General features: G+C 47.8%; 1 protein-coding gene across 2 annotated transcripts in view; it reads left to right on the top strand.

Annotated features, from left to right (window-relative positions):
- The window catches only part of Igf1r (insulin like growth factor 1 receptor), a 300,024-nt gene that overhangs the window by 218,174 nt on the left and 54,293 nt on the right, over positions 1 to 27,557 (top strand). For both annotated transcript variants that reach the window (XM_006984420.4, XM_076544807.1), the window contains 5 exons: positions 6,669 to 6,981; positions 12,289 to 12,440; positions 14,803 to 14,947; positions 23,362 to 23,576; positions 25,973 to 26,099. In XM_006984420.4, coding sequence (XP_006984482.2) covers positions 6,669 to 6,981; positions 12,289 to 12,440; positions 14,803 to 14,947; positions 23,362 to 23,576; positions 25,973 to 26,099 — 952 coding nt within the window. The remainder of the gene's footprint in view (positions 1 to 6,668; positions 6,982 to 12,288; positions 12,441 to 14,802; positions 14,948 to 23,361; positions 23,577 to 25,972; positions 26,100 to 27,557) is intronic.

The raw sequence follows: 27,557 nt of genomic DNA on the forward strand, positions 1-27,557 counted from the left end.
GGTGCATTCAAGTCATAGCAATATCTTTGCTTTGGGTAATAGGATCGGCAAGAAGTGTGTGGGGAGAGATCCTGGGAGGACAGATTGAAGGCTGTTTTATCAATTGAGAGCATTTGATGCCCATGTGAGGGTGCTAGGTAGACACAGCACAGGGCCCAGCTAGGCTCTTCTCCTCCCTGTACCCACCGTAGGCCCCATGCCCCTTCTCTTCAGTCACGCACAGTTCCTGCCAAGAAAGACACTCCTTCTTTGAAAACTATTCCTTCCAACCAAACTACAAGGAGTCCTGAGTTCCCTGGTCCATCTCTGCCTTCCTTGAAAGGCAGCAAGGCATGCAGGCATCAGGAGAAGCCTCCTCACTGGTTAGTTCAAGGGCCAAACAGAAAGTGTGACCAGCCTCGGTTAAATTCTGTCCTTGGGCTGTTGGCACCGTGATTGAGTCTGAGAAGACCTCTACAAATACATGATCGGGAGACTAGAGAGATGGCTCTGTGGTTGTTTGCACTTGTTGCTCTTGGAGAGGACCCAGGCTAGGTTCCCAGCACCAACACAGTTGGTTCACAGCCATCTGTAACTCTGGTTCCAGGGGATCTGACATCTTCTAACCTCTAGGTACACCCATACACATAAAATTAAATATATAAGTCTCTAAAAACAAATGCATTGTTTTCATTATGGTCCTGAGTATTGTATGTGCTCTTGCCTCAGAAGGAGCCAAATTAACTCCCAACTAAGCCTATGGGAGGAGGAGGAAGAGGAGGAGGAGGAGGAGGAAAGGAGAGGAAGGATGGAGGAGGAAGAGGAAAGGAGAGGAAGGATGGAGGAGGGGTCTACCTCTTTAGCTACTAGGCAGGATGCCTTCAAGATCAGCCACACACAAGTCCATTCAAGGCTCATCTGCACTCTCTTCCATAGAGTGCTTGGTTTTGTAAAGATGTAAGAAAGGCTCCTTTTGAGGTAGGCAGCCAGGACCTGTGTTACAGACTGTAGATAGATCTTGTGGGCACAGTTTCGAGCCTAGGGAACCCCATGGGAATCCTAGGACCTAGCAGGGTTCCAAGGAATAGGTAGGTGGATTCTTGCCCAGAGAGACTTACAGGCTGATAAGAAAGTGGCTTTTTAACCCCAAACTAGAGATCGGACTACAATTGAGTATGATGCCTTTTGGAAGTTCAGAGCTGTACTCCCCGTGGGCACCAACAACAGCCACAGCACCTGTTCGCTCCCACTCACTCCCCAGGCCTCTGCTTTATCTCCAGCCTTCGCCACCTTTCTTGTCTAATGCTCCCCTCCTGTTCGGCGGTGTCTCTTACCTTACTCTTTCCTTGTTCGGCTCTGGAGTTTTAGCGTACTTGACCATCCACAGACCAGTTCTGTCCCTCAGCAGTTATTTGGGTTAAAATTAATTGCACAGTAAAAACTTGTGTGGCCAAGGGACCCTTTTTCCCTTATGGAAGGGAATGGCAAAGAACTTTGGCATCTGTGCTTTGAAGATACGGTTTCTCAGAGCTTGAGATCAGTAAAGAATTTCCTGTCAAAAGCAAATGAACAGGTTAAAAAGAAATCAGAATTTAATAAATGCCAGGACTCTGGGGAGAAAAAGAATTAAAGGCTGGTGTGTGAGACTTGATTTTTCTCTCCTAAAGAAATGAAGAGAGCCGGGCGTGGTGGCGCACGCCTTTAATCCCAGCACTCGGGAGGCAGAGCCAGGCGGATCTCTGTGAGTTCGAGGCCAGCCTGGGCTACCAAGTGAGCTCCAGGAAAGGCGCAAAGCTACACAGAGAAACCCTGTCTCGAAAAACAAAAAAAAAAAAAAAAAAAAAAAGAAAAAGAAATGAAGAGAAAGGGTTGGAAAATATGCATGCTGACCCTGGGCCCGTCTTTCTGGTACAGGAGGTGTTGTGGCTTTAGGGGGCTGTTTCAACAAGTTTTTGTTTGTGATTGTCGTCCCTGTACGTGAATTCCAAGACATAGAACGGTCTCGTGAGCAAAATCAATTTGCTCTCCTCTGTGCATTAGTTTACGACAGCTTCCATCTCCTCTTTTAAGGTCGAGCTGCCCTTTTAACTGTGCCCATGTGCTCCTCCTCAGGAGCTGGGGAAGAGGTCCCCTCCTTCCCCCCATAGTGCTGTAATTGGAAATTTGGTTACTGCACTAAATTTTAAGTTTGGCACTCCTGTACAGCAGCCATCCATCTGCTGGCGAGACGTGCTGCCCGGGGCTTTTCAAGAAATCCCTTAATAGTCCTGAACACTAATAATATTTATATACATCGAAATGAGACAAAATTTACAGCAGGCTTCTGAGGCTGGTTCCAGGACTCTCTAATCCTGGGCGTCCCTGTGTTCTCTCGCTGCCTCCCGGAATCCTCTGTGCCGTGGAGCGAGGGGAACACAGCCTTTTTCCCGGTAGCCACTGCAGATTTCTGGAGTCTGTCCTCTAGCAAAAAGTCGGCTCTCTTCCATATTCTTCTCTTTTCTCTGCATACCCCTTTTCTATCCCCCCTGCAGAATATTAGGTGTACATTTGTTCACAGTTGCCGTCACTCAATGTTAAGGAGCTCATTGAACTGGTGGGGGCCCGTTGATCTGGTGTCTGCCTCAAAAGAATAGTTCCGTCTGTAAAGACAGTGTTTTCGCTTGACTGTTCTCGGTTGGGAAGAAGTTCCCATCACAGGCATGGAACAGGACTCAACACGTTCTTGCGTTAACAAGTCCCTTGTCAAGTATTTATTTCTATTTCTTTCTCATCCTGGGAAAATGTATCATTTACCTTTGGGGGTAACAGATTAAAGACGGTGCACAAGGTATTTTCCCCTGTTTTCACATAGTAGGGGCTTTTACTACTACATGGCTGTTTGAACTTGCTGCCTGTTAGGATGCCAATTTGTATCCTTTGTGATTTCCATGAATTGCCATGTGGTCCCCTTTAATAACCTCTGATGATAATGGTGAGGTTCCTAGTCTGTTTTCCCTTTCTCTCCAGTCACGGAGAGAGCATGGTGTTGGTGGATGGCTGGGATGGCTCTCCCAAGGAGGCTACGGCTAGTTAGTTACCCTGAACTTTGTGGGTGCGTTACTCTGTTTGAGCCGTAGAGGGATGGTATAATCAACAGCAAATTCCTTTCCATTGGCCGTTCTTCTGTCTGTTCTGCCCACTGTGGTCGTCATGCCAACACTACAGCCTGATGACCTTTCTAGAGTAAAAACAACCCCTGCCTAAAAGCTTAAGTGAGTGATTGCCTGCTATCCTGAGCTGGCCCCATTCTGTTCCCAGCAACATCTCAGCCTGTATTTACATGTGCGATCCTCTTTGAGGGATGGTCTTGATGCTCCATCCCGACATCCATCTGCTTTTCAATGCCAGTTGTATCATCTCTGACACCCAAGGCATTAGGAACACCATTAGGAACTCCTCTACTCCTCCCTGCTTTCCTGGTGTGGTGTCCTTTCCTTGAAGTTAGGGACTGCCACTGACCAGGGTGTCCAGTTAGTTGCCTGGCACATAGGTGCAGCACATATCCAGTCAATAGTGGGTAGATAAATAAATGCTGAATGGATCGATTCACTTCTATCACTGATGAATTACCAACTGAAATCAACACAACCAACTTCAATGCTTGTTTAGACCTCAAACCTTGATGTAACCTGTGCAGTATATATATTTAATTAAATTGTCAAACTATATCATCTTCAACTATGTCATTTTTCCATGTCTTGGAGTGAAAGAGTCAATGATAGTGTGTGAAGCTAAAAACATGATAGGCTGAAAAGTGAAATCCATTTGACTGTCTCCAAGATAATTGCTCTGATAGACAGTGTCTGTATTCCAGCATTAGGGGCTCCTACAGCATATTCTCTTCTGGTGTGACCAGAGATAATTACCTTCTGCTTATTTGTAGGCTAGAATAGATGTTCTAAAATAGCCAGAAGCTAGTTATAATAAACAAATGTTGTAAACCAGCTAAGAAGGCTCTCCTCCTTCTCTTGTGTGTGACTCTGAAGGTAGGTCTTATTGTGTGTGATAGATCAAAGTTGGTATCTCATCACATGAAGTTCAAAGGTCAGCAGTCCACTGTTAGTCTAGATTGTTGGCTCCTCAACCTTCCTAACGCTGTGACCCTTGAATACAGTTTCCCATGTTGTAGTGACTACCCAACCATAAAATTATTTTGTTGCTACTTCATAACTGTAATTTCGTTATGAATCACGATGTAAATATATCCAATATGCAGGATATCTGATAGGCGACCCCCCCCCCAAAGGGATCACAACCCACAGGTTGACAACTGCTGGTCTAGAGGCTCCATCATCTTGAGAGGCCAAGTTCCTTTGATCTCACACCTCTGTGTGTTGCCTCATGGTCCAAGATGGCTGTAAGAATATCCATGCATTACTTCTGGGTTCCAGGACATGTACTGTGTTTTTTGAGGCATGTTCCAGTAAGCTTTAGTCAAAAGTTTTTGCTTATGTACTATTGCGCAGAACTTCGAACACACGACCATACTCTAGCCACAGTAGATGCTAGGAGACATAGGAGTCAACGGAATGACAGCATGCCCAGACAGATAACCCAAAACTCCTGCAGGGGAATAACCAGAGGTGGGGGGTGTCCTGATGCTTCTGCAGGGGGATGTCTTTGGAGAAGAATGCAAGATTACTTATGCCTTGGTGGTGTCATGAGATCCCTTTGGTTTTCTTACTGGGTGATGCTACCGATTGTGAGGTGTTGACATTCTGGTGCCTGTTTTTAAATGCTGTGGCACAGGAACCCTTGGATGTGACTGATCGTTGTATAGACAGACTGCTGTGAGACTCCACAGGACAGGCTGACTCAACCCAGTCAGTTCTGAAAACTGATCCTAATGTCATGCGAGGGTGCCCACAAAGATGGCTGTGCTCACAGAACAGTAATGTGTGGGCATTGAGAGTGCACTTGATGCTGGGATGTGGCAGTAATGGTGGGGTGTAATGGTACTGCTGCAGGATAGTGGTATCCAGGTCTAACGAGTGCTTTCTGAGCGGCTTAACCTTTACTTGCAAGTATTTGTGTTGATTTACCCATGCACAGTCATGGAAACATCTAGAAAAGACCATGTGAAGGGTTGACAGAGTGACTGGCCTTTGAGGGCAGATGGGTTTGTGTGTTCTGTATGTTCTCTGTGATTGCTGGGGTTTGGGTTGGTTTTGTTTTGTTTTTGTTTTTAGCATGCGTTTTTTTATATAAGAAAAAAATGGAATCTTGAGTCATTGGTACATCACAGTTAAAATAACATATTTATATAGTTTTGTAGTATTTCCCAACAATATCCTCCTCCTATCCCCACAAAAAACAGGGCACATGTAATGTTAACCAGATTTCATAGCTTGTTGGTTTATAGGTTGTTCACAAGTAAGGCTCACAGGCCATGGTGTGTGCTCGTGATGACGTATTTATGGAAATGCACGGCAGAGCATCTGTTTGGGATGTGGAGGGTAAAGCTGTGGTTCCTGGGTGCAGGGGACCTGTGTTCTACCATCCTGTCCCATCTGATCTAACGACTTGCTTGTGGTCGGAAGGTTGTACTAGGCGAAGTTGCTGGTCCATGCTTTCACAGGCACTACCAAAGACCTTTTGTAAGCATTGTGGCTTAATCCTCTTTAGAGCAAACGAGCACTTCTCCATGTCCTTGGGGTTTTTTGTTTTTGTTTTGTTTTTTTTCTGGAGTTTCAGAAAGACCACAGTCACACAGTGACACACAGTCAAGTGTGTGGTTGTAGTTTACTGTAACCTAGATGTTTTGACCAGTCTTGGGTTGTATTAGCTGCTTTTCTGTTTCTGTTTCTGTGATAACATCATGAGAGACTTCATCGTGGCAGGGAGGGCATGGCATCAGGACTGTGAGGCAGGCTTGTCCGGCAGGAAATGCAAAGTGAGCACATTTCTCTCTCTCTCTCTCTCTCTCTCTCTCTCTCTCTCTCTCTCTCTCTCTCTCTCTCTCTCTCACACACACACACACACACACACACACACACACACACACACACACACACACACCACAGCAAGTAGAGAAACCCTGCTTCCAGCAAAGTACTTTCTCCAGCAGGCACTCCCTCCTAAAGGTTCCATGACCTTCCCAAACAGGCCACCAGCTAGGGAAGCCTGTGTGGACATTTCTCCTTCAAACTTGTTACGTCTCTTCCCTGAATCACCGCTGTGTGTGAATAGGGGGAAAGGATACACCTGACAGTGTTCTGTGTGTGGATCGAGCATCCACTGGGGTCTTGGAATGGATTCCTCATACAAAAAGAGGGCTGGAGAGCATAGTGCCATGTATAGTACTGGTGGCCCAGATGGTCTCTATTTCTCTCTGTTCACCTGTGCCGTGGGCTCCCCTCTAATAGGTGTTGTCATCCCATTTTACAGATGAGGAGAGAGAGAAGGTCAGGGTTTTAGAAGTTAATGGCTCATCCCGAGGCACACCAGTTCATAAGAGAGAAAGGAGTTGGGGTGTGCTGTGTCCTTTCCCAGTGTGGGATTCACAGATGGTATTATAGGTTTCAGCGAAGGTGTGGCTTTCCTAGCCGGTCTCTGGGCCACCATCTAGTGCTGGTGGTGGCAGCTGCTGGCCCAGGGGAGGCTGTGTGGTCCTCCATCTCAACACCCTCTCTCTCCCCCTGTTTCCACAGTGTGCCCAAGTGTGTGCGGAAAGCGAGCGTGCACCGAGAACAATGAGTGCTGCCACCCAGAGTGCCTGGGCAGCTGCCACACGCCGGACGACAACACGACCTGCGTGGCCTGCCGACACTACTACTACAAAGGCGTGTGCGTGCCCGCCTGCCCGCCCGGCACCTACAGGTTCGAGGGCTGGCGCTGCGTGGACCGCGATTTCTGCGCCAACATCCCCAACGCCGAGAGCAGCGACTCCGATGGTTTCGTCATCCACGATGGCGAGTGCATGCAGGAGTGTCCCTCGGGCTTCATCCGCAACAGCACCCAGAGGTCAGTGGCTCTTGTCACCTGGACCCAGGAGGGCCCTCTGCAGCATGTGCCACGAGGGTAGGAACCACCCAGAGGTTCCTCCAGATGGGTTTGTCGGAGGGGCGCTGGCTGAGCTTGTTTTAATGAGCATCCTGGAGTGACTGGTCTCTGTTTCCATTTCCTTTTTTGTTGGCTTGCTTTGTTTGCTTTAAAAGTGCCTTGTTCACATCGCACTAGAGAGTATGGATTAGCCTGCTGGCCAGGTGTCTGGATAGCCTCGATCCCTGTGCGCCTGCAGAGCTGAAGCCTGAGAGGTGTTAACTCCCAGGAACTACGGGCAGTCCTCCCCGGCTTGCTCCTCGAGCCCAGTGAGAGCTTTGGCAGTGTGAGAGGGTGGGAAGACAAGTCCTCACCAGCACTCTGGCAGCCCAGGGACAGGACTCCCACTTCTCAGTACAAGCTGGGGCTCTGGACATGAACTAGCAGTCAGGTCAGCCATATTTTCCGCCAGAACCACCTTCCCCTACGTGCTGTCCCTTTGGTGACATCCGTTGTCTTTGTGGCCGCTGGCTTTCCTTCCTGAACTCGGAGGCTTCTCTGAGGAAGCAGAGATGTTCCTGACTGAACAAGTGGTGCGTCCACAAACTTGTCATGGACTGATGTTCTTGATGTTCTAACTCTGGAAACAAAGGACAATCAGAGGTCTGGGGTTGCTGTTCCAGCCCCTGAACAGAGCAGAGGGCTTGGGGAAAGGTTGTAGTTCTTTCCCTGCCTCCCTCTTACCTTGTACACACAGATGCATTTCTAAATTCCTCAAAATAGAGCTAGGAGGCGCTGGATGCAGCTCATGCTTATCTGTGGGAGGCCCTTAAACCAGCCCCCAGCCTGTGGGAAGTCCTAGATCCAGAAAGCCCTAGATCTGGTTCCCAGCTGTGGGCAGTCCTGGATCCAGACTCCTGCCTGTGGGAGGCCCTAGACCCAGACCCCAGCTTGTGGAAGGCCCTAGATCTAGTCCCCATCCTGTGGGAGACCCTAGACCCAGACCCCAGCTTGTGGAAGGCCCTAGATCAGTCCCCATCCTGTGGGAGACCCTAGACCCAGACCCCAGCTTGTGGAAGGCCCTAGATCAGTCCCCATCCTGTGGGAGACCCTAGACCCAGACCCCAGCTTGTGGAAGGCCCTAGATCAGTCCCCATCCTGTGGGAGACCCTAGACCCAGACCCCAGCTTGTGGAAGGCCCTAGATCCAGCCTCATCCTGTGGGAGGCCCTAGACCCAGACCCCAGCTTGTGGAAGGCCCTAGATCCAGTCCCCATCCTGTGGGAGGACTTAGATCCAGTCTCTGGCACATAGAAGACCTAAAGTTCAGTCTCCAGCATGGCTAATAATTCTGCAAGAACATAATGTGTAGTTTTGCTACAGTCACTTTGTATAAAAGATGTCTAACACATCTTCAGTAAGAGGATTCCATTTCTGTTGTAGTATTTGGAGATGTCTCTATTATAAGTTGACTGCTGGATCAACTCAAAGATTGAATTTTCTTTCATACTCTAAGATGTAAAGCAAATTCCTACCTGTTTAATCAGTATAACAGTAAAAATGAAAAGATTAAATATTTTTAAATAATTAAGCCAGGGACTGTAATAACTCAGATTTGTATAATACAGTCTGCCAAAAAAGTCTGCCATATTTTACTCATGTATTGGCAGTCTCTGTTAGTCAACTTTCTGTTATTGTAACAATATATTTGAGGTAATCAGTTTATTTAAAAAAAAAAGATTGTGCAGGGCCTTTAATCTGAGCACTCGGGAGGCAGAGGCAGAGCGAGCTCCAGGCCAGCCAAGGCTACGCAGAGAAACCCTGTCTCGAAAGAAAAAAAGATAATGATGATGTTAGGTTTTAGCTCATGGTTTTGGAGGTCTTGGTCCAAGGTTGTTTGGTTCCATTGCTTTTGGGCATGTGCCAAGGACTGGCAGACCCCCCAGTGGGCCCTTCCTTTATCACTGCAGGATGGGCCTTTGAGGGCACTCCAGATCCAGACACTCAACAGTCCTAGGCTATAAAAGGGCTGTACTAGTCCACATCTTGAGCCAAAGACCAGGGTCTGGCGTGGGTAGATGCTCAGCCACAGTCCAGACACTGCCTCCCTTCAGGGCCGGAAGTGGCAAAGGACAGCTAGCTGGTCAGTGGCCTCACTGTGATACAGTCTTTGACCAGCAGCTTTATTTCCTGTCTCTACTCAAGGCGTTCAGCTGTGCCGCAGCACACAGTGAGAGCGCCGTGTCCTCATGGGAATTGCTTCTCCTTCCCCGCAGCGTGGTCTTAAAGCATCGGGCCATTGCTCCCTGCCCATTCTCACAGTCTTTTCCATTGTAAAGTAAAACACCATCAAGAAATAATAGCTGTCCTTTTCCCAGACTTTGAAGCCTCTTTTGCACTTACTTGAAAGTGTTTTTAAAATACTGTTTATACTTTATCTATCCCAGAGTGAATTTTAGGAAACTTAAGACTATAAATATGTAATCAGAACATATCCTTATAAAAACATATCCTTATAAGTGCTAAATCATACCTAGACATTCTAACAAAGAGGATGTGGTTCAGATTTTTCTATTTGAATTAAAAAAATAGGTCATGTTGACCCTGAACATTTCCTTCCCATAGTTAGTTGTTTGTAACTTCTTTAGTTGTAATACTTGTTTGTAACTTCTTTAGTCGTAATACCAGGAAGTGAGGACAACTTGGATGACCTGTAAAAAGTGGTAAAGCAGGCTGTGGTATATTTACCCACATGATATTACTCAGCAATGAAAAGATTGAGTTTTAAGGATACGATGTGGTATGAAGTACTCCTATCTCAGAAGTCACGTACTATGTAACTGCATTTATGTAACAATCCCAACTTAAAGGTAGGGAACCAGGTTAGCAATAATCAGGAGTTAGGGATAGTGAGGTCTAGGATAGCCAGAGGGTAGCTATAAATGGGTGACATAAGGGAGCACTTTGTGGTATTGGAGTTGTCCCGATCTTGATTGCAGTAGAGATTTTGAAAATCTATCTAGACAGATGGGAAAAAAAAAAAAAAAAAAAAAACACAGAACCCTCACTAATGATGGTTTGGAGTCCTGGTGTTAATCACTGTATTGTCATTGTGTGAGATGTAACAACAGTTGGTAGAGTTAGGTAAAGGAAGGGTACATGGTGCTCTGTTGTTGTTAGAATCTTAGATGGTCTTTTTTTTTTTTGGTTTTTCGAGACAGGGTTTCTCTGTATAGCTTTGCGCCTTTCCTGGAACTCACTTGGTAGCCCAGGCTGGCCTCGAACTCACAGAGATCCGCCTGCCTCTGCCTCCCGAGTGCTGGGATTAAAGGCGTGCGCCACCACCGCCCGGCAGATGGTCTTTTAATAAAAAACCCAGAGCCGATTATCAAGGTGAAAGCTGAAAGATTAGAGAAGCAGAACAGCCAGCCACTAGTTCTTACCTCTACGAAATCCTCAGCCTGAAGAGAGTGAGTTCCTGTTCCCTCACGCCTTATATACCTTTCTCCGCCCAGCCATCACTTCCTAGGATTAAAGGTGTATATGCTTCTTAGTGCTGAGATTAAAGGTGTATGCCACCATTGCCTGACCTATGTCTCGTCTAATAGCTGGCTCTGTCCTCTGATCCTCAGGCATTAGGGTCCATTAGGGTACACAATATATCACCACACTCTGTACTGTCTTTGCAACTCTGTGTATGAGGCTGTAGTTATTTCAAAATGTGTGTGTGTTTGTTCGTTTGTTTGTTTTTCAGGGGGAGCTAGGTTGGTGTGTAGTTAAATTAGAAAAGCACAGCACAAAGAAAAGTCAGAAGAAAGCCCCTCCCCAGGCTAGAAATGTGAACCCTTCTACTGCTATGATAAAATGCCATGACCAAGGCACCTTATAAAAATATACGTTTAATTCGGTTTATGGTTTCAAGGGATAGAATCCGGGAAGACAGAGGAAGGAAGGCTGAGAAAGAACTCAGCATGAGTCTTTTGAAACCTCAGAGCCCACCCCCAGTAACCCACCTCCTTGTCCTTCCCAAACAGTTCTACCACCTAGGGGCTGATCATTCAAATACATGGGTCCGTGGGGGCCGTTATTATTCATACACCACAAGACATTGCTTGTGGTATTATGGAAAGCCAATTGTCCCCTGCTTTGGCTAGCTAGGTCCAGTTCCTATAGGACCCTCTGAAAACCTCAACCCTACTCCCCTAACCAGAGATAGGAAGATACTAGAGAACTATTGGTTACCTGTAAGCTTTTAAACAAAACTGTGTGTAGTGTTTTGGGAGAGGATGGAGGACTTTAGTAAAAGCAGCTATAATTTTACCCCGATTTTCTTTCTCTTCATGAAGTTTTCATAGGCTCATTTAAGAACAGTTATTTGAATGCAGTGCTATCCCACACACATCCAGAAGTTTGGATCATTTGTCTCATTCGGAAATCGACCCAGCTTCATGGCCCTGATTCTGTGTACAGCTGAGATCTCATAAGGTGTAGCCCCAGGCTTAGCTTTTTCTCTGCTGTTTTCCTAAATGATGGTCAGTAAGTAGGAAGCACACCAGTCCTTCTGGCTCCTGGTGGTGTGCGGCACTCAGGGTAGCATTTGGACCAGGACCTCATTACAAAGCAGAAGTAGTTCCTGGCTTTTATTGTATGTGCAGCAAAACAACATTTGGATCAATTTACAAGTTTCTGCAAAGCACTGTCAAGGTATAATTTCACTTGTGCCTTAGCAAGAAAATAATGGGCCTGCACTGTGCCCCCTGCCTGTTGGAATCCCTCCCCGGGCCTTATGCACTCTGACTTTGGGGATTAGACTCCTGTTAGTGCCAAAGATGCTGCTATCTCTTCCTCACCCCTGCCAGTTTTCCCAGCCTCCTCTGGTGTGCAGGCAAGGGTCTCGTCAGAAAGCAGCTCCACTTTTCCAGAGCCCCAGAATGCCCTTTCCCTGAGTCTGTGTCTCCCACATGGACCAGCTGGCTCCCCAGTCACAAGCCTATGATACCCTCATGCTTCTTGCATGGATCATGGGTTTTGTCTAGAAACAAGCAACATGCTTTCCTCCCCCTTGGCATGTGTTCCCTCCTTGTGGCTGCAGCTTGAACGGCTTGCCCTGGGGTAGACCTGTGGAGGAGATACTTATGTGTGATCATTTGGATGCTTCAGAACAGTTCCTTCCTGAAATGCTGCTGTAATAACAGAAAGCCTTCTTACTTTCCTGGTTCTTTGGTGTTTGTTGCTGTGTAAGAAGATCAACTCAATTCTGTGGTTCTGGCCCACTCTTTATCTTCAACAGCATGTACTGCATCCCCTGTGAAGGCCCCTGCCCCAAAGTCTGTGGTGACGAAGAAAAGAAAACGAAAACCATCGATTCGGTGACGTCGGCTCAGATGCTCCAAGGATGCACCATCTTGAAGGGCAATTTGCTCATTAATATCCGACGGGGCAGTAAGTATTCCACCCCACCAGACCAGTGGCTGGATCTCTGGGTTTGCTTGCACTGATGCTCTGTCCCTTAGTCACAACCAAAATACAGGCTTAGAAAAACAGCATGGGCTATAAGTAAGCCTCTTGTGTGACGTCTCTCCTGTGAGTTTCCCTGAAAGATAAAATCCAGATTGAATGGCAGCCTGTGTTTGAGCCACGAGCCCACCGTTTATTCCTGTAAAGAGGATCAGCCCTCATCTTTCTGTTAGTCACATCTTACGCAGGAGAGGCCCGTCCTGACACACACACACATACACACAAACCTCAGCAGACATTGATGGATCAGACCCGTGAGTCAGCACACCCTAGCTGCCGCTGAGTCCGCACATCTGTAAGCCCAAGGTTACTTGCCTCTGTTGAGGAGCCTGGGCAAAGGGAAGGATTGACTAGGGTGAGTTTTTAGGAAGTCCTAAAGAATGGTGGATCTCCTGCTTTACTTCTGAGAGCCACAAAGATGTACCATCCACCACTCAAGCTTCAGTCTGAGCCCTGTAGACGCCCTTCCACTTAGAATATGGATGATGCTCCTGGTACACTGCTTCACAATTGTGTTTATGAACAGTATTTCCCATCAGTGGCAGCATAACCCTGAAATCTTCGCCTCTCTGGTCTTTTTGTTTTGTTTTGTTTTGTTTAGGTTTTTTATTTTTGTTAGGGGAGTGGTTTTTCCAGACAGGGTTTTTCTGTATAAAGGCTCTAGCTGTCCTGGAACTCGCTCTGTAGAACAAGCTGGCCTCAAACTCTCAGAGATCTGCCTGCTTCTACCTCTCTTGTGCTGGGGTTAAAGATGTGCACCTCCACTGCCTGACTTCTCCTCTCTAGTCTTTGATTGGCAGAGAAAGTCCCCTAGATGTTCCGCCTTCAGTTCTCTGCCACTGGGGCCACTGGGTTGAGGAACTAAGAGTTTCTAGGTAGACCACTACAGGCAGAAGAGTTTTTATTATCTTAAACTGTACTGGTAATCTTCAGGGGAAGAAAGTCTTTCACTGTTTGAGAGGAGAAGTGACTTATTAATATTATCCCTGGGATATGCCTTTTAAAATGCAGAAGCCCTGTTGTTTCATACCTTCCTGTCCTGTCATGGGAGGTAAATGTGACTGGTAAATTCAAGTCCATGAAGAAGTATTACCTGCCAAGCATGGCGGCACACGCCTTTGATCCCAGCACTAGGGAGGCAGAGGCAGACAGAGGCAGGCAGATCTCTGGGAGTTCAAGGTCAACTACAGAGTGAGTTCCAGGCCAGCCAGAGCCCTTGCCTTACACACACTGAGGTCCTAGGTCAGTTCTTGGGGAACAGAACACACAGAATTAGCTGTTGCCTCTCCTCTTCTTTCCAGGTTGAGTTCCCCTTAGCCACTGAGTGTACGGCTTTGTCCTCTATCCTTTTATTTGAATCAAACCAAAGTAGAACCTGAATCAACCTTCACAAATCACACACAGTAAAATCCCGTTCGGTGGACTTTGTCTGGTTTATTAGTCTCAGAACTTTGTCATGAGCTGAACTGAAGTTTATGTTTCTTATGTACTGTGAAAGGTGGGTAAACGTGATGAAAGAAAACACATGGTTTCTTATTAGCCACTTTTGGTGGCTGTTCTCTGGTTACAGAAGTAATTGTGAGCAGAGTGAAATACTTAGAGATACAGAAACGATTAAACATACAGACAACTTGAAGCAGGCCAGGTATAGGTGCCCAGGGAGGGGAGGCAAGAAGATCAAGAGTCCAAGGTCATCTTCAGCTACATGGTTCGAGGCCAGCCTAGGATACAAGAAACCCTGTCTCAGTGCTGGAAAAGATGAAAGGAACGGCTGCCTGCAGCCATCCTTGCTGTAGTGTCGGAATGTGGTTTCTCCACCCTTGGCTGGAGTCTTTAAATATAGATCCCCAAATCTTAGCAACTCCAGGTACAGCAAAGGCTGTTCCTCCCGAGACTGGGAAAGGTTTGCCTGGTCCTGTCATGGCACTGTGGAAGCGGGACTGCTTGTCGTGGAGCATATTTAAAAGACGTTCCCTCAGTTTGTCAGCTGGAGCTAATTAGCAGCCTGGCATTTCTGATTTCACGTTCTGTTAATCAGCTTGGCAGCTGCAATATCCAGCCTCCTAGAAGTCTGCTTTCCCACCTCAGAGGCCCCTTCCCAGCGTGCCTGTGGAACGTGGAGACTGTGTGCTTGACAGGGACGGCTGGTCCTGTGCCAGCTTTCTCACCAAGCTCCCTCCAACAAGACCCACTTTGCCTCTCCCTGCATACCTGTGTGTCTGAATCCAGCCATAATATGCCACCTGACCAGAGGAACTCTTGCTGACACAGACTCCTCTTCCTCTAGATAACATTGCCTCAGAACTGGAGAACTTCATGGGGCTCATCGAGGTGGTGACTGGCTATGTGAAGATCCGCCATTCCCACGCTTTGGTCTCCTTGTCCTTCCTGAAGAACCTCCGTCTAATCTTAGGAGAGGAGCAGCTAGAAGGGTAAATACTCTACGTTCTCCTTTTAGGAAATGGGGTGTGCTTCTTCTTCTTTTAATATTTTAATAGTGTGCATGTGCTCGTGTGTGTGTGTGTGTGTGTGTGTGTGTGTGTGTGTGTGTGTGTGTGTGAATGAGTATATATGTACATGTGTACATTTGTGCCTGTAGGGGTTCGAAGAGACATCGGGTGTCTTTCTCAATCATTCTTCATCTTATTTTTGAGACTGTCTCTCACTGAACTTGGAGCTCACCAGTTTGATTAGACTAACTGGCCAATGAACCTGAGACGTCCTGGCCCCACCTCCCAGGTGTTGGGATTCCAGGTGCATCTTATGTGTATTCTGGGGATGGAACTTGGGTCCTCATGCTTGTTCAGCAACTGCTTGACCATCTGAACCTTCTCCTTCTCAGATAGAGAAGCATAAAGACTTGCCAAGTATGGACCGTTCATTTTATTATAAAGATAGTTCAACTTGCAGAGCTTGTGTGTTGATTAGCTTACAGCATTTGTTTATTGACTAGCTTACGGGATTTGTATTATTGATAGAAACTTTGCCTTCTGCACAAAAATGATTTACGAGCTGGGTTTTAAAGCAACCGTGGGTTTCTCGGCAAAGGATAGAAGCTGGTGTTTCCTGCATGTGTTCACAGCCTCTCTCCAGCCTGTGTGTGCCTTTGCTGGCTCCTTTGTACGTGAAATACAGCTCTGGTGTGGCTCTTTAAGTTAATGCTTTGAAATTTTATAAATGAATCAATGAAGAAATAAACTCCTTCAGGAAAAAAGTGATGGGAAGATCCTGGAATGTTTGTCCTTGCTAGTATGTCTGGATAAGATTCTAGTGTGAGGGTGTCTTTGTAGCCTCCAGTTTTTCTCAGACCAACTCTGTCCTAAATTCTATCCCTTGATACAGCCAGAGAGTGAGCTGCTCACCCCATCTTTGAAAAGCACACTGTCTTTCCACTGGGAACAGGGAAGCTTCAGAAAAACATTTTCCAACTCAAAATTCCAAGGCAGGTGCCAAGCACCCAGCCCAGAGTGTCCCAGTCATTCCTGGGGCTCTACCTATGTGAGGCCATGATCGCTGTTAGTTCATTGTTTGTTGTATTCAGTTTTAAAATGAACTGGAGTTTGGTCTTGCTTCATTATTTACCCCTAGTAGATCTGTGTTCTGGAATCCCTGGCATCAGTAAGCACTTTTTCTTTGGCAGATTAGTAGCTGTCAGATTGCTAGTTTCTTAAGGATATACACCCCCTACACACACACACACACACACACACACACACACACACACACACACACACACACACACACACACACTCCCCTCCCTCCTGTTTCTGAGACCAAGCGAGTGATAGGCATTGAACATGGAGAGGAGGCTTTGATTATTTTTATTAGGATTATTATGTGGTGTGATTATCTTACCATTATGAGTTAACTAAAATGATCATGCACTTAGATGTAGCAGAAAATTGAAGGCTGGTTTTTATTTCCAAGAACATTTATAGTGTATCTTTCGTTATTTGAAACTTGCATGTGAAATCCCAGCCTAATCCTGCTAAGGATGCTTGTGTTTGGGGAAGCTTCTCTGGAAAGCGTAGGGTCCTGCCCTGCTGTAGGCATTTTAGCAGGGAGGGGCGGGCAGGGGAGACGTGGAGGCTGCTGCTTAGAGGTTGTATCTGGCTAGGACACTTGAGACTCCTCAGTAGCCTTTGGTAGTAGCTTTAGTAGTTGCTTTCTCTGGTCTGCCTTGTCTTCTCCTCCTGTGATCAACTCCCAAGCTCTGTTTGTCTAAAGAATCAACTGTAGCAACAACCCACCTCTCTCCTTGGATGGACCAGGCTCAGCCCCTTCCCTTCGTCATCATTTATTCAGTAAAGGAAAGAGGGGGTTGTGGTGAACAGACGAACGCAGGTGGTGTAAAGCACAGCTTGCAAAGTGCCCCAGGGGAAGAAAAGAACGTGCTCTGGACATCCGAAGGAAGAATCTGGCGGGGAGAGGGTCAGACAGGCTCCCGAGGAGACCCCGCCATGAAGACAGCCTCCTGGAACTGGAGAAGCGCGGCAGCAGAGACAGTCAGGGAGAGGCCAGCAAGGAGTGCCATCCTGGGCCTGCCTTCCAAACAGCACTGGGGAGGTGGGCGGCGGCATTCCGGGAGGTGCTGTCGCACACAGGTGTGGAGGCTGTCATTTAGGTAACTCGGGGGCTTTTGAGGAGAGGAGTGTTAGGAGAGCTGTCTGACATTTAATTTCAGGGTGCTGTCCGTTTAAGCCAAGATAACCTTTTCCCCAGTGTTCCCCAGAATGGGTGATGCATTACAGTTATGGGGGAAGAGAAATCCTGCTGTACCTCACCCCAAATCAATCAGTAAACGTGGGGTAGGAAGAATTGCAGGCTTAAGCTTGACTGTTTTTTCTAAGTATTTCTGTATACCTTTGGCACATCCATGGCAAAGATTGGAAATGACTACTTTATCCTATAATCATTCTCATGGATGTATCCCCAGGCCACTTTTGATTTTTTTTTTTTTTAAGCATTCTTGCTTCAACTCATTCTTGAAGGAATTTGTTGAGCTTCTATGACTAGTGAGAACAAAAATCAATGCTTCCATTTGGTTCAGGGGATTCTGAAGCCTTTTGTTTTGATGAAAAAAGGAACATTCCCCATGAAGGTATCCTTCAACTTCAGCTGTCCAAGAAAACACTGCAGTCCCTTCTACATAGCCTTCTGAGCAGCCCCCATGGGAACATACTAAGTATTTTACCTAGAGTGTAGTTCCTTTCTGAGCCTTCTTAACCTGTGTCATGCATGTTCATCATCAGCCATTTCTGTAAGCTGATTTCCAAGCTGACGACAGGTGAGGCAGAATCCCACCAGAACAGAGATTAGGGTGGGCAGCCACAGAACGGTACCCGGGTAGCAGCAGGACCCTTTGGTCTGTCCAGAAGGTCTCAACCATCACTCACTCTGGAAAGTGACGTGTCTATAATCCCAACTTTAGATAATGAGAAAATCATGAGAGTTGGCGAGATGGCTCAGTGGCTGAGAGCCCTTGTTGGGCAAGCATGCCGCCCCACGTTCGAGTCCTCACCCCCATCCCCAGGTAGTTGGATATAGCTGCACACACGTGTGGCTCCAGGTGGTGAGCTGCGACAGACAGATCCCAAGAACTGACTAGTCAGCTGGCCTGCCTAGTCTAAGTGATGAGCTTTGGGCTCAGTGAGAGGTGGACAGTAACGGAGAAGGATGCACATCTGATATACCCAGAAGAGCAGGGGTTTTCTCAGAAGCCGTGGTGCCGTGCATTGGTAGAGCCTGGACCTGTAGTGCGTGAGCGCCTGCCACCCTGGTCTTGAGCAAAACCTTGGGGTAATGGGAGGGATTGAAAAAGAAAAGTCAAGTTTTGGTGTTGTTTTTTGATTTTTTTTTTCCCTCGGGGGTGGGTGGGGTGAGTGGTGGGTGGGGCAAAGTTGGTGTTTTTCCCTTGACTAAAAGAGGAAAATATTTCCATTATCTGGAAAATTCTCTACTTCAGACGGGTTTGAAGGTAGTCAAGTAAGTTAAAAGTTCAGGTTCTTTGGTGCTGCCAAGGATTGTTGTCTCTGAAAGAACAAAGATACAGAAGGTGCCAGGTGAGAAGAGTTGGAGTTCTTAGCCTGGTTAGGCATCTCTACTCTGTTCCACTTGACTTTGCAGACTCCGTGTTTTGTAATGCTTCCTTGCAGCTCTGAGACTAGACCCTGTCATAGTTAGGGTTTACTCTTGCTGTGAAGAGACACCATGACCATGGCTGCTCTTATAAAGGAAACATTTAGTTGAGGGTGGCTTCGCTTACGGTTTTCAGAGGTTCAGTCCATTATGATCATGAAGGGGAGCATGGCAGTGTGTAGGTAGATGTGGTGCTGGAGCTGAGAATCCTACATCTTGCAGGCAACAGCAAGTCAACTGACTGTCACCCTGAGTGAAGCTTGAAGAAAGGGACCTGGAACCCCACTCTCATGGTGATATACTTCCTCCAACAATGCCAAACCTCCTAATTGTGCCACTCCCTTTTGGGGGGGACATTTTCTTTCAAACCACCACAGACCCTAACATAGCCTCATTTTAGCACGCATTTGGGACTTTTAAAATACATACAGTTAATCACGTGGCCTGGCCATTCTAGGCTCTACCTACAGATATGAAAACATACATATAAATCTTGTGTGTGAATGCTTATAGCAGCTTTTTTCATAATACTTAACCAAAATAGCCCACTGGATATAACTTGAGGGTTCATGAGTAAATGAATGGATAAGCACAATATACACAGAAAGCTACTGCTCAATACCAGAAGGATTGGATCACGGTCTGTGTAGCACCATGGGTGAACAGACAGGAAGATGCTTGGGTTGGGGGGGCACTTTGACCTGATGCAAATGTTCTGAATCTTGATGGTTAGATGATGGTGGTTGGGCATCTGAATAAATTTATTGAAGCCCATGGAGCTGTATATTTATAATGGGTACAATTTTGGAAGGCAAATTATACCTCAGCAAAGCTATTTTTAAAAGCACTCCACAGCAAACAGCCTTGTCTGTGGATCTGTGTGGTCCTTGGTTTAGTTGTACCTGGGTGTGTATTTCCATACTCGTTAAGCCTATGTAGACGGTGTAAGTTTGGACGTGAGGTAGACCAGTACTCTACAGGTGGGTTGAGTGATGGTACAAATGGCTGTGTTGGTGACGGCTTCGGTGTTGTGGCTTCTGATGCCCTTTAGCGGCAGCTGTCAACAGGCAGCGGTAGTGTCTCCTTGTGGAAATGAACAGGCAGTATTGGTTGTATGCATGTTTGCGATTTTCTTCCAGTGTGTCACTAAGGGCTTGACAGAGGGGTCCTGTGTAGGCTGGAGACCTCAGGCTCAGCCCTATGTAACAAGGTGCAGGACTTGAATGTTTTCTGTGACTTTGTTCTGTGGGACTTTGACACTTCAGAGAGTAGCAAGGTCATCCTGTACCTTTGTGAGGCGATTCAAAGCTCACAGCATCCTTTTATATTTAGCTCATCCGACTCTTCCAGTTGGTCTCAGGGCCAGAGGAGACCAGAAGACACCTCCCATGGGCAGCTGAGAAACTGCGGTCCTAGAGAGGCTGAGTAAACCACCCAGAGTTGGCACTTCATACGCAGTAGAGAGGGTGCTTGGGCCTGATTTTCGGATCCTACCTACTGAAAATTTCAGGGACTACTCTACACCCTGTCCCTGGCAGTCTACTAGCTGTCACTCAGCTCTGCAGCCCTCAGAAGGGAGAGAGCGGTGCTGGCCTAGAAACGGTGGCCACAGATCCTAGCTCAGTGTGGACTGTGTGGTTATGATGTGACAGTGCCCTCAGAGGTGACCAGCTGCCCCAGGAGGTCTACATGTTGGCAGGTGACACTCATCCAGGTAGAGGGGAATGAATGCATTGGAAAAGCTAAGAGCCGAGGTTTCAATCTCAAGAAAACCCCAGGGCGTCATACAGCCTGTAAGAGCCACAGGGGGAAAAAAATGAACAATTCTGTTTTTAAAAATATTCTGTAAATGTAAAGGGGCAGTGAGCTGAGAAACGATGTATGAAATCACATTTACTGAGTGGCTTCCTTAACCCGTCATTTCCTGTAGAAAACGATGACATTTCAAGCACGTTAGTGTTTGGAAGGTGTGCAGACCGATCTCCGCCTGGGACCATCTCCTAATTCTCACCTGATTGTAGAGGGATTTTGGGAAGCAGGGCACAAGCCGGGGCTGGGAAGCATGCTCCGTGGTGACAGAGTACTCACAGGCAGTTGGATTATTATTACTTTGATGAAGGTTCATAGTTTTCTTTACTGTCTGCAGACTCCACCATGCCTGGGTTTTTATTGATACTGTTATTCCAGCTCCCAGCCTTCTCAACAGTCTTTAAAGAGAAAAAGTTTGTGTTGACTGTAGAAAGATAATCTTGCTTTTCAAAGTGATTAGTCAAATACTCTGAATTTCTGTGTGCCTGCCACTCATTTGTCAGATTCCTACTTTCTGATTCATGCTTCCTCCCTGGGGAGAAGAATGTTTTGTTCGGAAGGAAGGTATTTTTGGTGCAGTTCTGTTTCCTGCTAGTGAAATTAGTTTACTGAGAGGCCTTGGCCTAGATTGAGGTGGAAGTTTGACCTGATTAATTGGCCCTTGCGTCCGGACTTGAAGTGTTTTCACTAATGAAAAACACAATTTTTTTTTGGGGGGGGGATCTCCTGGGATTCTCAGACCTGGGAGCAGCCAGGCCAGTGAGGTTAGAGGTGAGCTCAAAGCCTGAAAATATCCCACGGGTCAGGGACCAGTCCTTTACATCATTACACCTGTCCTTTAGTTCCACCCCTACCGTCCAGAAAAGTGAACATTGTGGATGGCAGTTGGCTGACAGGTGTCCCAGGACTTCTCTAGGACATACAGCCTTGTGTATGACAATCTGGGTTCCTTTGACCAGTGTCTCAGGTTCCTACTGCAAGACGCAGGCGTGGTAGGGAAACGTTTACCAAGGGGAAGGGTTGCTGGTTCACTGCGCCCCTGCGTGTACAGACCCTGCCCTTCAGCATGCATTAGGGTCCCTGAGGTTTGGGGCTTCAGTTCGGCTGGGCAGATTTCACTTGAGCTCTGGCTCCTGGGTGTGAGGACTCTTAAATATAACGTTATCTTGTTATTGGTTGTGTGTGCACATGATATATGTAAGAGGGGTGTGTGTACAGAGGTCAGAGGGTGGCTTTGTGCAATTAGTTGTCTTCCTTCACATGGGTCCAGGTTACCTGGCTCGTGCTGTAAGTGCCTTTGCCCACGTCGTCCTCTCACTGGCCTTCGTAAGGACTTTTAAAGCCAGTGAGAGCTCAGACTTCATCTGGTATACTCCAGTGCATACACAGTGCTCTTAGTAGCACTGAGGCAGCTGCCAGTGGATTATGATGCTTTGAACTCATGGCTTTTCTGGTCCTGAGTCCTGGCCTCTGAGCCGGGGGGTGGGGGGGGGTGAGTTTCTCTAGGAAGTGTCCAGGACTGCTTGGTAGGCAGATTGCAGCTGTATGTAGCTCATGCCTTAGTGTGTGGAGGTCAGGTTGAAGGTGGACCCCCTAGTTAGTAGTTCAGGTTTGGATGAGGACCCTCAGCAGGTACAGAGGTACCTGGTGGACACAGACACAGCCTTTGGGGCAGAGCAGGACTTGGGGACACTAATTTGTCTTGGCTGCTTCTGGCTTGGCAGGGAAAGCTTTCTTGTCTGTTTGTTGAATCTAGGAGTGGATCTTAGAAATAGCTTTGTTGAGAAACCCCCACAGAGGAGGGGACTTGGCGGGGGGGGGGGGGGGGGGCGCCGTCGGACTAAGGATGGGAAAGCAACAGGGAAGAAAGGACTCATGGCTCGTGAGGAACAGACCTCTCACTGAACTGAGACTCGGACCATCTCCTGGCCCCGCCTGCAGATTGGGAGGCGGGGACAGAGGTAAACCTGCTGGGGAACCCTTCTGTAGACACACCAGTGGAGTTCTTGCTCTCTCCCCTCCCCTAGATGGGACAGGAGGGTTGGCAAAGATAGCTGCCTCCCCCCTTCCCTTTGGCCATGCCCTCTGGACTTGTGGAAAGTGGGCCGTGGGGACAGCGCCATACACACCAAGCCTGGTAGACTCTGGGTTTTCTAAATGGGCCCGGGACCTTTGGTGTCAGCATCATCCACTGGAAATCCAGGTTCCTGGCCCACTCTGGTCCTCTGTATCAGAGGCTTTAAAGGTAGGGGGATGGTGAGAACAAGCTGTGTGCATGCCAAATGTACAAAGCCTCTGTTAAGTCACTGCCCCCTGCAACCCTGATGGGAGATCCCTGGGAAAACACTTAGTGTGGGTGTTTCTCCTCTCCCGTACTTGCAGGGACTGAAAATGAAGGCTTCTTGCCGTGAGAGGCCAATGTGGAAGAGGGAGCAGCCAGGCTGTCTCCCATCCCATCGTGCACTGCTGATTGGGCATGGGTAGGATTTATTCCCGGGGATAATGGCAGTCTTTGCCGCGAGTATGTAAGCTGTTCCGGTTGAGTAGCAGAGCATGTCTGTTCTCCTGTAGGCTGATTTCAAGCACATTGTACCTACCTGGCTCTGAGAAAAATAACCAGAGGCGTTTCTAGGGAATGGTTCGAGGAGCATCCTTTGGTGGGAGCAGCTTTGTGTGTTGGTAATAGAGGTCATAAAGTTAATTAGTGTCCTGTTGATTTCAAAACACTGTCCTTGGCTCATCTTTTTGCCCGTGTTCACAGTGACTGTCTGCCTTGACATAACCCCGGTCAGTAAGCCCCTTATTGGTGCGGAGCCACACATGCCCCCCGAGAGGTTCTGCGTCGCTGGAGGGGCCGTGGGCACAGTGGGTTGCTAATGCGGATTTCTGTGCTTTCCAGGAACTACTCCTTCTATGTCCTGGACAACCAGAACTTGCAGCAGCTGTGGGACTGGAACCACCGGAACCTGACCATCAGGTCAGGGAAGATGTACTTCGCTTTCAATCCCAAGCTGTGTGTCTCTGAAATTTACCGCATGGAGGAGGTCACAGGGACAAAGGGCCGCCAGAGCAAAGGGGACATCAACACCAGGAACAACGGGGAGCGAGCTTCCTGTGAGTGACGAGCATCCAAACCATGGTGGCTACCACAGTCCAGATAACAGTCTGTGGCTTTCATGGGGGGCAGGCCCTTCTTGGTTTCACGTTGGACTGTCAGAGCTGGCTTAGCCCACACCTGTCCTCGGCGTATGCCTTCCCGGTTAGTAGTGCGCAGGTGCCCGATAGGTTCACACTGATATGTTCTCCTGAGCCGCTGTTTGAGGGTCATAAACATTCACGTAGGTTCTTAGAGCGTGCACAGTGACACATCTTTTCAATGTGAGCAAACAGTATTTGTCAAAGCGCCGGTCCACTCCAGCCCTATGAACAGGCCAGCTCTGCCCCCTCTCCCATGATGCAGGAGGCTCAGGGTAGAGGCTCCACTGCAGTACACCTCTTGGGTTTCCTGGCCTTCACACTTGGCGTCCTCTTGAAGAGAAGCAAGCCCGCATCCTGAGTCCAGAGTGCTTTTCACATTTTAGGCAATTTAGTAATAACGTTCTGGTGATATAGTTTTCACCTTAAGATCTCATGGGCTAGAGTTCAGCGTGTTAGCCCAGCTGCTCTCCAAATGTGGTCCCAGGCTGGAATGTCAGTCAGACTTTCTCCTCCAGCCCTGTATGGAAAAGACCCTTAAAAGTGTGTTGGCTCTGCCAGGCATGATGGTGTACTTCTATAATCTCAGCACTTAGCAGGCTGAGGCAGGAAGATTGCAAATTTGAAGGCAACTTGGGCTGCATAGTAAGACCCTGTTTTGTTTTTGTTTTTAATGTGTTCTTCCCTCGTATATTGCATCCGGAGTGCAGTTTCTTCTCCCTCCCTCCTCTCCTCCCAGTGTGTCCCCCACGCCCTCTCTCCCCCAGATCCATGCCCCCTCATTTCCCTTCAGAAAAGGGCCAGCCTCCCAGGGATATATGGTATGTCAAATTATAATAAAACTAGGCACATCCCTTCATACTGAGGCTGGACGAGGCAACTCAGTATGAGGAGTAGGGTCCTAAAAGCAGGCAAAAGAGTCAGAGACAGTCCCCATTCCCGCTGTTAGGAGTCCCACGAGAACACCAAGCTATACGACCATAACACACACAGAGGACGTAGGCCAAAAGACCTGTTTAAACACACACACACACACACACACACACACACACACACACACACACACACACACACACACACACAAACAAAAATGCTAAAGCTTTATTTGCCCCTCTGTCTTTGACCGTGGAGCATCAGTGGGAAAATAAGGAGTCATATGACCAAGGATTCGTCACATGTACGCACAGAGGTGGGGCTGGCTTTGTCTTTTGAGCATACAGGTTTATCTGAGACCCTGGGGACCCAGGAGGCATTTAGGGAAGAGTTGTAGAGGTGGGAGGTGTGTACATAGCCAATACCTTCACCTTCCTGCAGAGCCCTCTACCCCCTTCCCCATGAAGACCGTAGCAAAAGCCTGTGACCAGAGCCTCTCAAAGCACTTCTCCCGTCGTTGAGGCAGCCAGCCTGACCTGCAGCCGTTCATGTTCCTGCGGGAGCACAGTCAGGGAGGGTTTCTCTCCGGGTGACACTTGAGCAGGACCTGTAGTGCTCTCTGCTTTCAGCTGAGCACATTCTGCCCAGAGGATTTCTCAGTGTTCTGTTGTTCTCAGTCTCTTGCCTTTAGCTGTTAGAGTGACGGTAACGGGCAGTCTGGGGACTAAGTACGCCTGGCTGGAGAGCCTTGGGTGTCCTGCAAAGCGTTGACAGTCAGTTCCCCACCTTTGCAGTTGGAATAGTGTTGAAAGGAGGACAGGGTCCGTGCCTCGCCATGCCTCACAGCCAGGGTGCTCCTGCCGCAGAGCACAAGGCTGGCCCACGTCGGTGCCCACCTGGTCTCCTTCCTCCTAGAGCACTCCAAGGAGGTCTTAGAGCCTTCCAGTCTGGTGTCACGTTCAGACTAAGAGAAGCTTCCCTTTTGTGGCCTACTGAAGGTCTTATACCTGCCTTTGGTGGCTTCCCAGAAGCCAGCAGATGTCCACATCTGGGGAGCACTTGCTGTCCTCTCTGGCCAGCCTACAGGCTTGCTGTCCTTTAACCAGACCCCCTTCAGCAGCCAGCACACTGCGGGCGATCTGAAAGGTAAGGCCACCTTGTTCACTAAAGAGGCTCTTCTCATAGGTTGAGAAACAATGACGGGTTCTTGCCCCATCCCTGGGCAGGTGGTCAGTGCAGTGAGCTGAACTGAAGTGAAAGATGAGCCCACAGGAGCTCCCTGGAGAAACGCTTGGACTCTTGATGGAAAATAAGAAAGCTTCCTACAAAATCCAGACGGAGCTTAGCATGGACAGCTAGCTTCAGGAAAGGGCGAAGGGGTGCACAGATTTCACAGCGATGTGTGGATCTCTGTCGCTCACGGGTGTGCCTTCGTGTTCCAGGTGAAAGCGACGTTCTCCGTTTCACCTCCACCACCACCTCGAAGAACCGCATCATCATAACGTGGCACCGGTACCGGCCCCCGGACTACAGGGATCTCATCAGCTTCACAGTGTACTACAAGGAGGCGTGAGTTTCTGTTTGTGCCTGTCGTTCCGGTGTGGAGCCTCAGGGTGGAGACGACTAGGCCTTTGGCTGTTGTATGAGTTGGCTGAATAGGGTACCTACCAGTGGGTTTCCTTTGAAGAATCGGGCCAGGTGACCACTTCATCTTCATCATGTGGCCTCTCATTGTCACACGACGCTGTCCCAACCTGTGACAGCTAGTCAGGAGAGTGTTAGCTTCAGGCTTTTCACTGTTAGATGGTTTGATGTTTAAGTTCAACTGAAAGGAAAAAGGGCTTTTAAGAGAATTGGATCCAAACTGTCATAAGCTATACTGTAGACTTGGTTAAAATACTGTTTCAGTCATTGTCCCCGAAATACCCCGTAAGATACACTGCTCTCACTGTGGTTACCCCGAACTGGTCTGCTATCTTCCATTTGCTTTATACATGCGTGGCCTTGCCTAGACTCTGCTCTGGGTCATGAAAGAAGAGTGGAGAGGGACCAGCCTCAGTGTCCGCAGTTTCCAGGACCTTCCAAGACTTTCCCTGTACTGATAGCATTGTCCTGCCTGTGCAGACATGACTTGTTCCACATTGCAGCTCTCAGGGGCATTCCATCACCCTGCTTGGCCTCCTGTGTGTCCAGGTGGTTCCGCAGTCTACATGGGCATCCATTTCCCAGGTGCTCATCTTCCTGGAAGCAAGAAGCAAAAGTGCCCATGGCTGCAGCTGGTACCTTCCCCACTGTGAGATGTAGGGTCCTGGGAGCTGTTACAGCCCATGGGAAATAGGAATGGAGCACCCCACCCGTCTCCCGTTGTGGTTGCCCACAGGTCAGGGTAATATAATTTGAGAAGCTAGTGGCCAGCAGCCCTTTCATCTCATAAATGAAGGGCCCCCCTCCCCACCCACCATGCATCTGTGCAGAAGCCTCTCTTCTCTTTGAAAGTGCTGCCAGGACATAGGTGATGTTAACCTGTGGTTTCACTAATGCCACTTTCTGAGACAGTCGGGAAATGAAATATTTGAATATTATGAGATATTTAAGCAATAAAACCAGCTATCATCAACTTATATTTTAGAAACCTTTTTTTTTTTGTAAGAAGTTAATTTTGTTCAAAGTTATCCTTCCTCAGTATCCAATGTTTGCATTAAACAGCCATGATTGGTTTTTTTCTTATTAGTTTTAAAAGAAAGAAAGAAAGAAAGAAAAGGCTACTCCAATTCAGAAGGAAGAAAATCAGCATCTGCATGTCTTAGGAACAGCATTTTCAGTCCCTGTGAATATAGAACTTGCTGTCTCTGAGGCTGCTTGTTCAGTTCTATGGTTCATAGCTGGTGAGCTCCGAGTCCAGATGCTTGATTTTATTCTTGTATGGAGATCTAATTGATGATGAGTTTTACTCGGAATTCCTGTCCCGGACAGTGTGACGTGCCCAGCCCCTGGGGGAGTTTCTCGAGAGCTGTGATGCCAGAGCCT

The sequence above is a fragment of the Peromyscus maniculatus genome, chromosome 1 (genome assembly GCF_049852395.1).
Source record: "Peromyscus maniculatus bairdii isolate BWxNUB_F1_BW_parent chromosome 1, HU_Pman_BW_mat_3.1, whole genome shotgun sequence".
Taxonomy (NCBI): domain Eukaryota; kingdom Metazoa; phylum Chordata; class Mammalia; order Rodentia; family Cricetidae; genus Peromyscus; species Peromyscus maniculatus.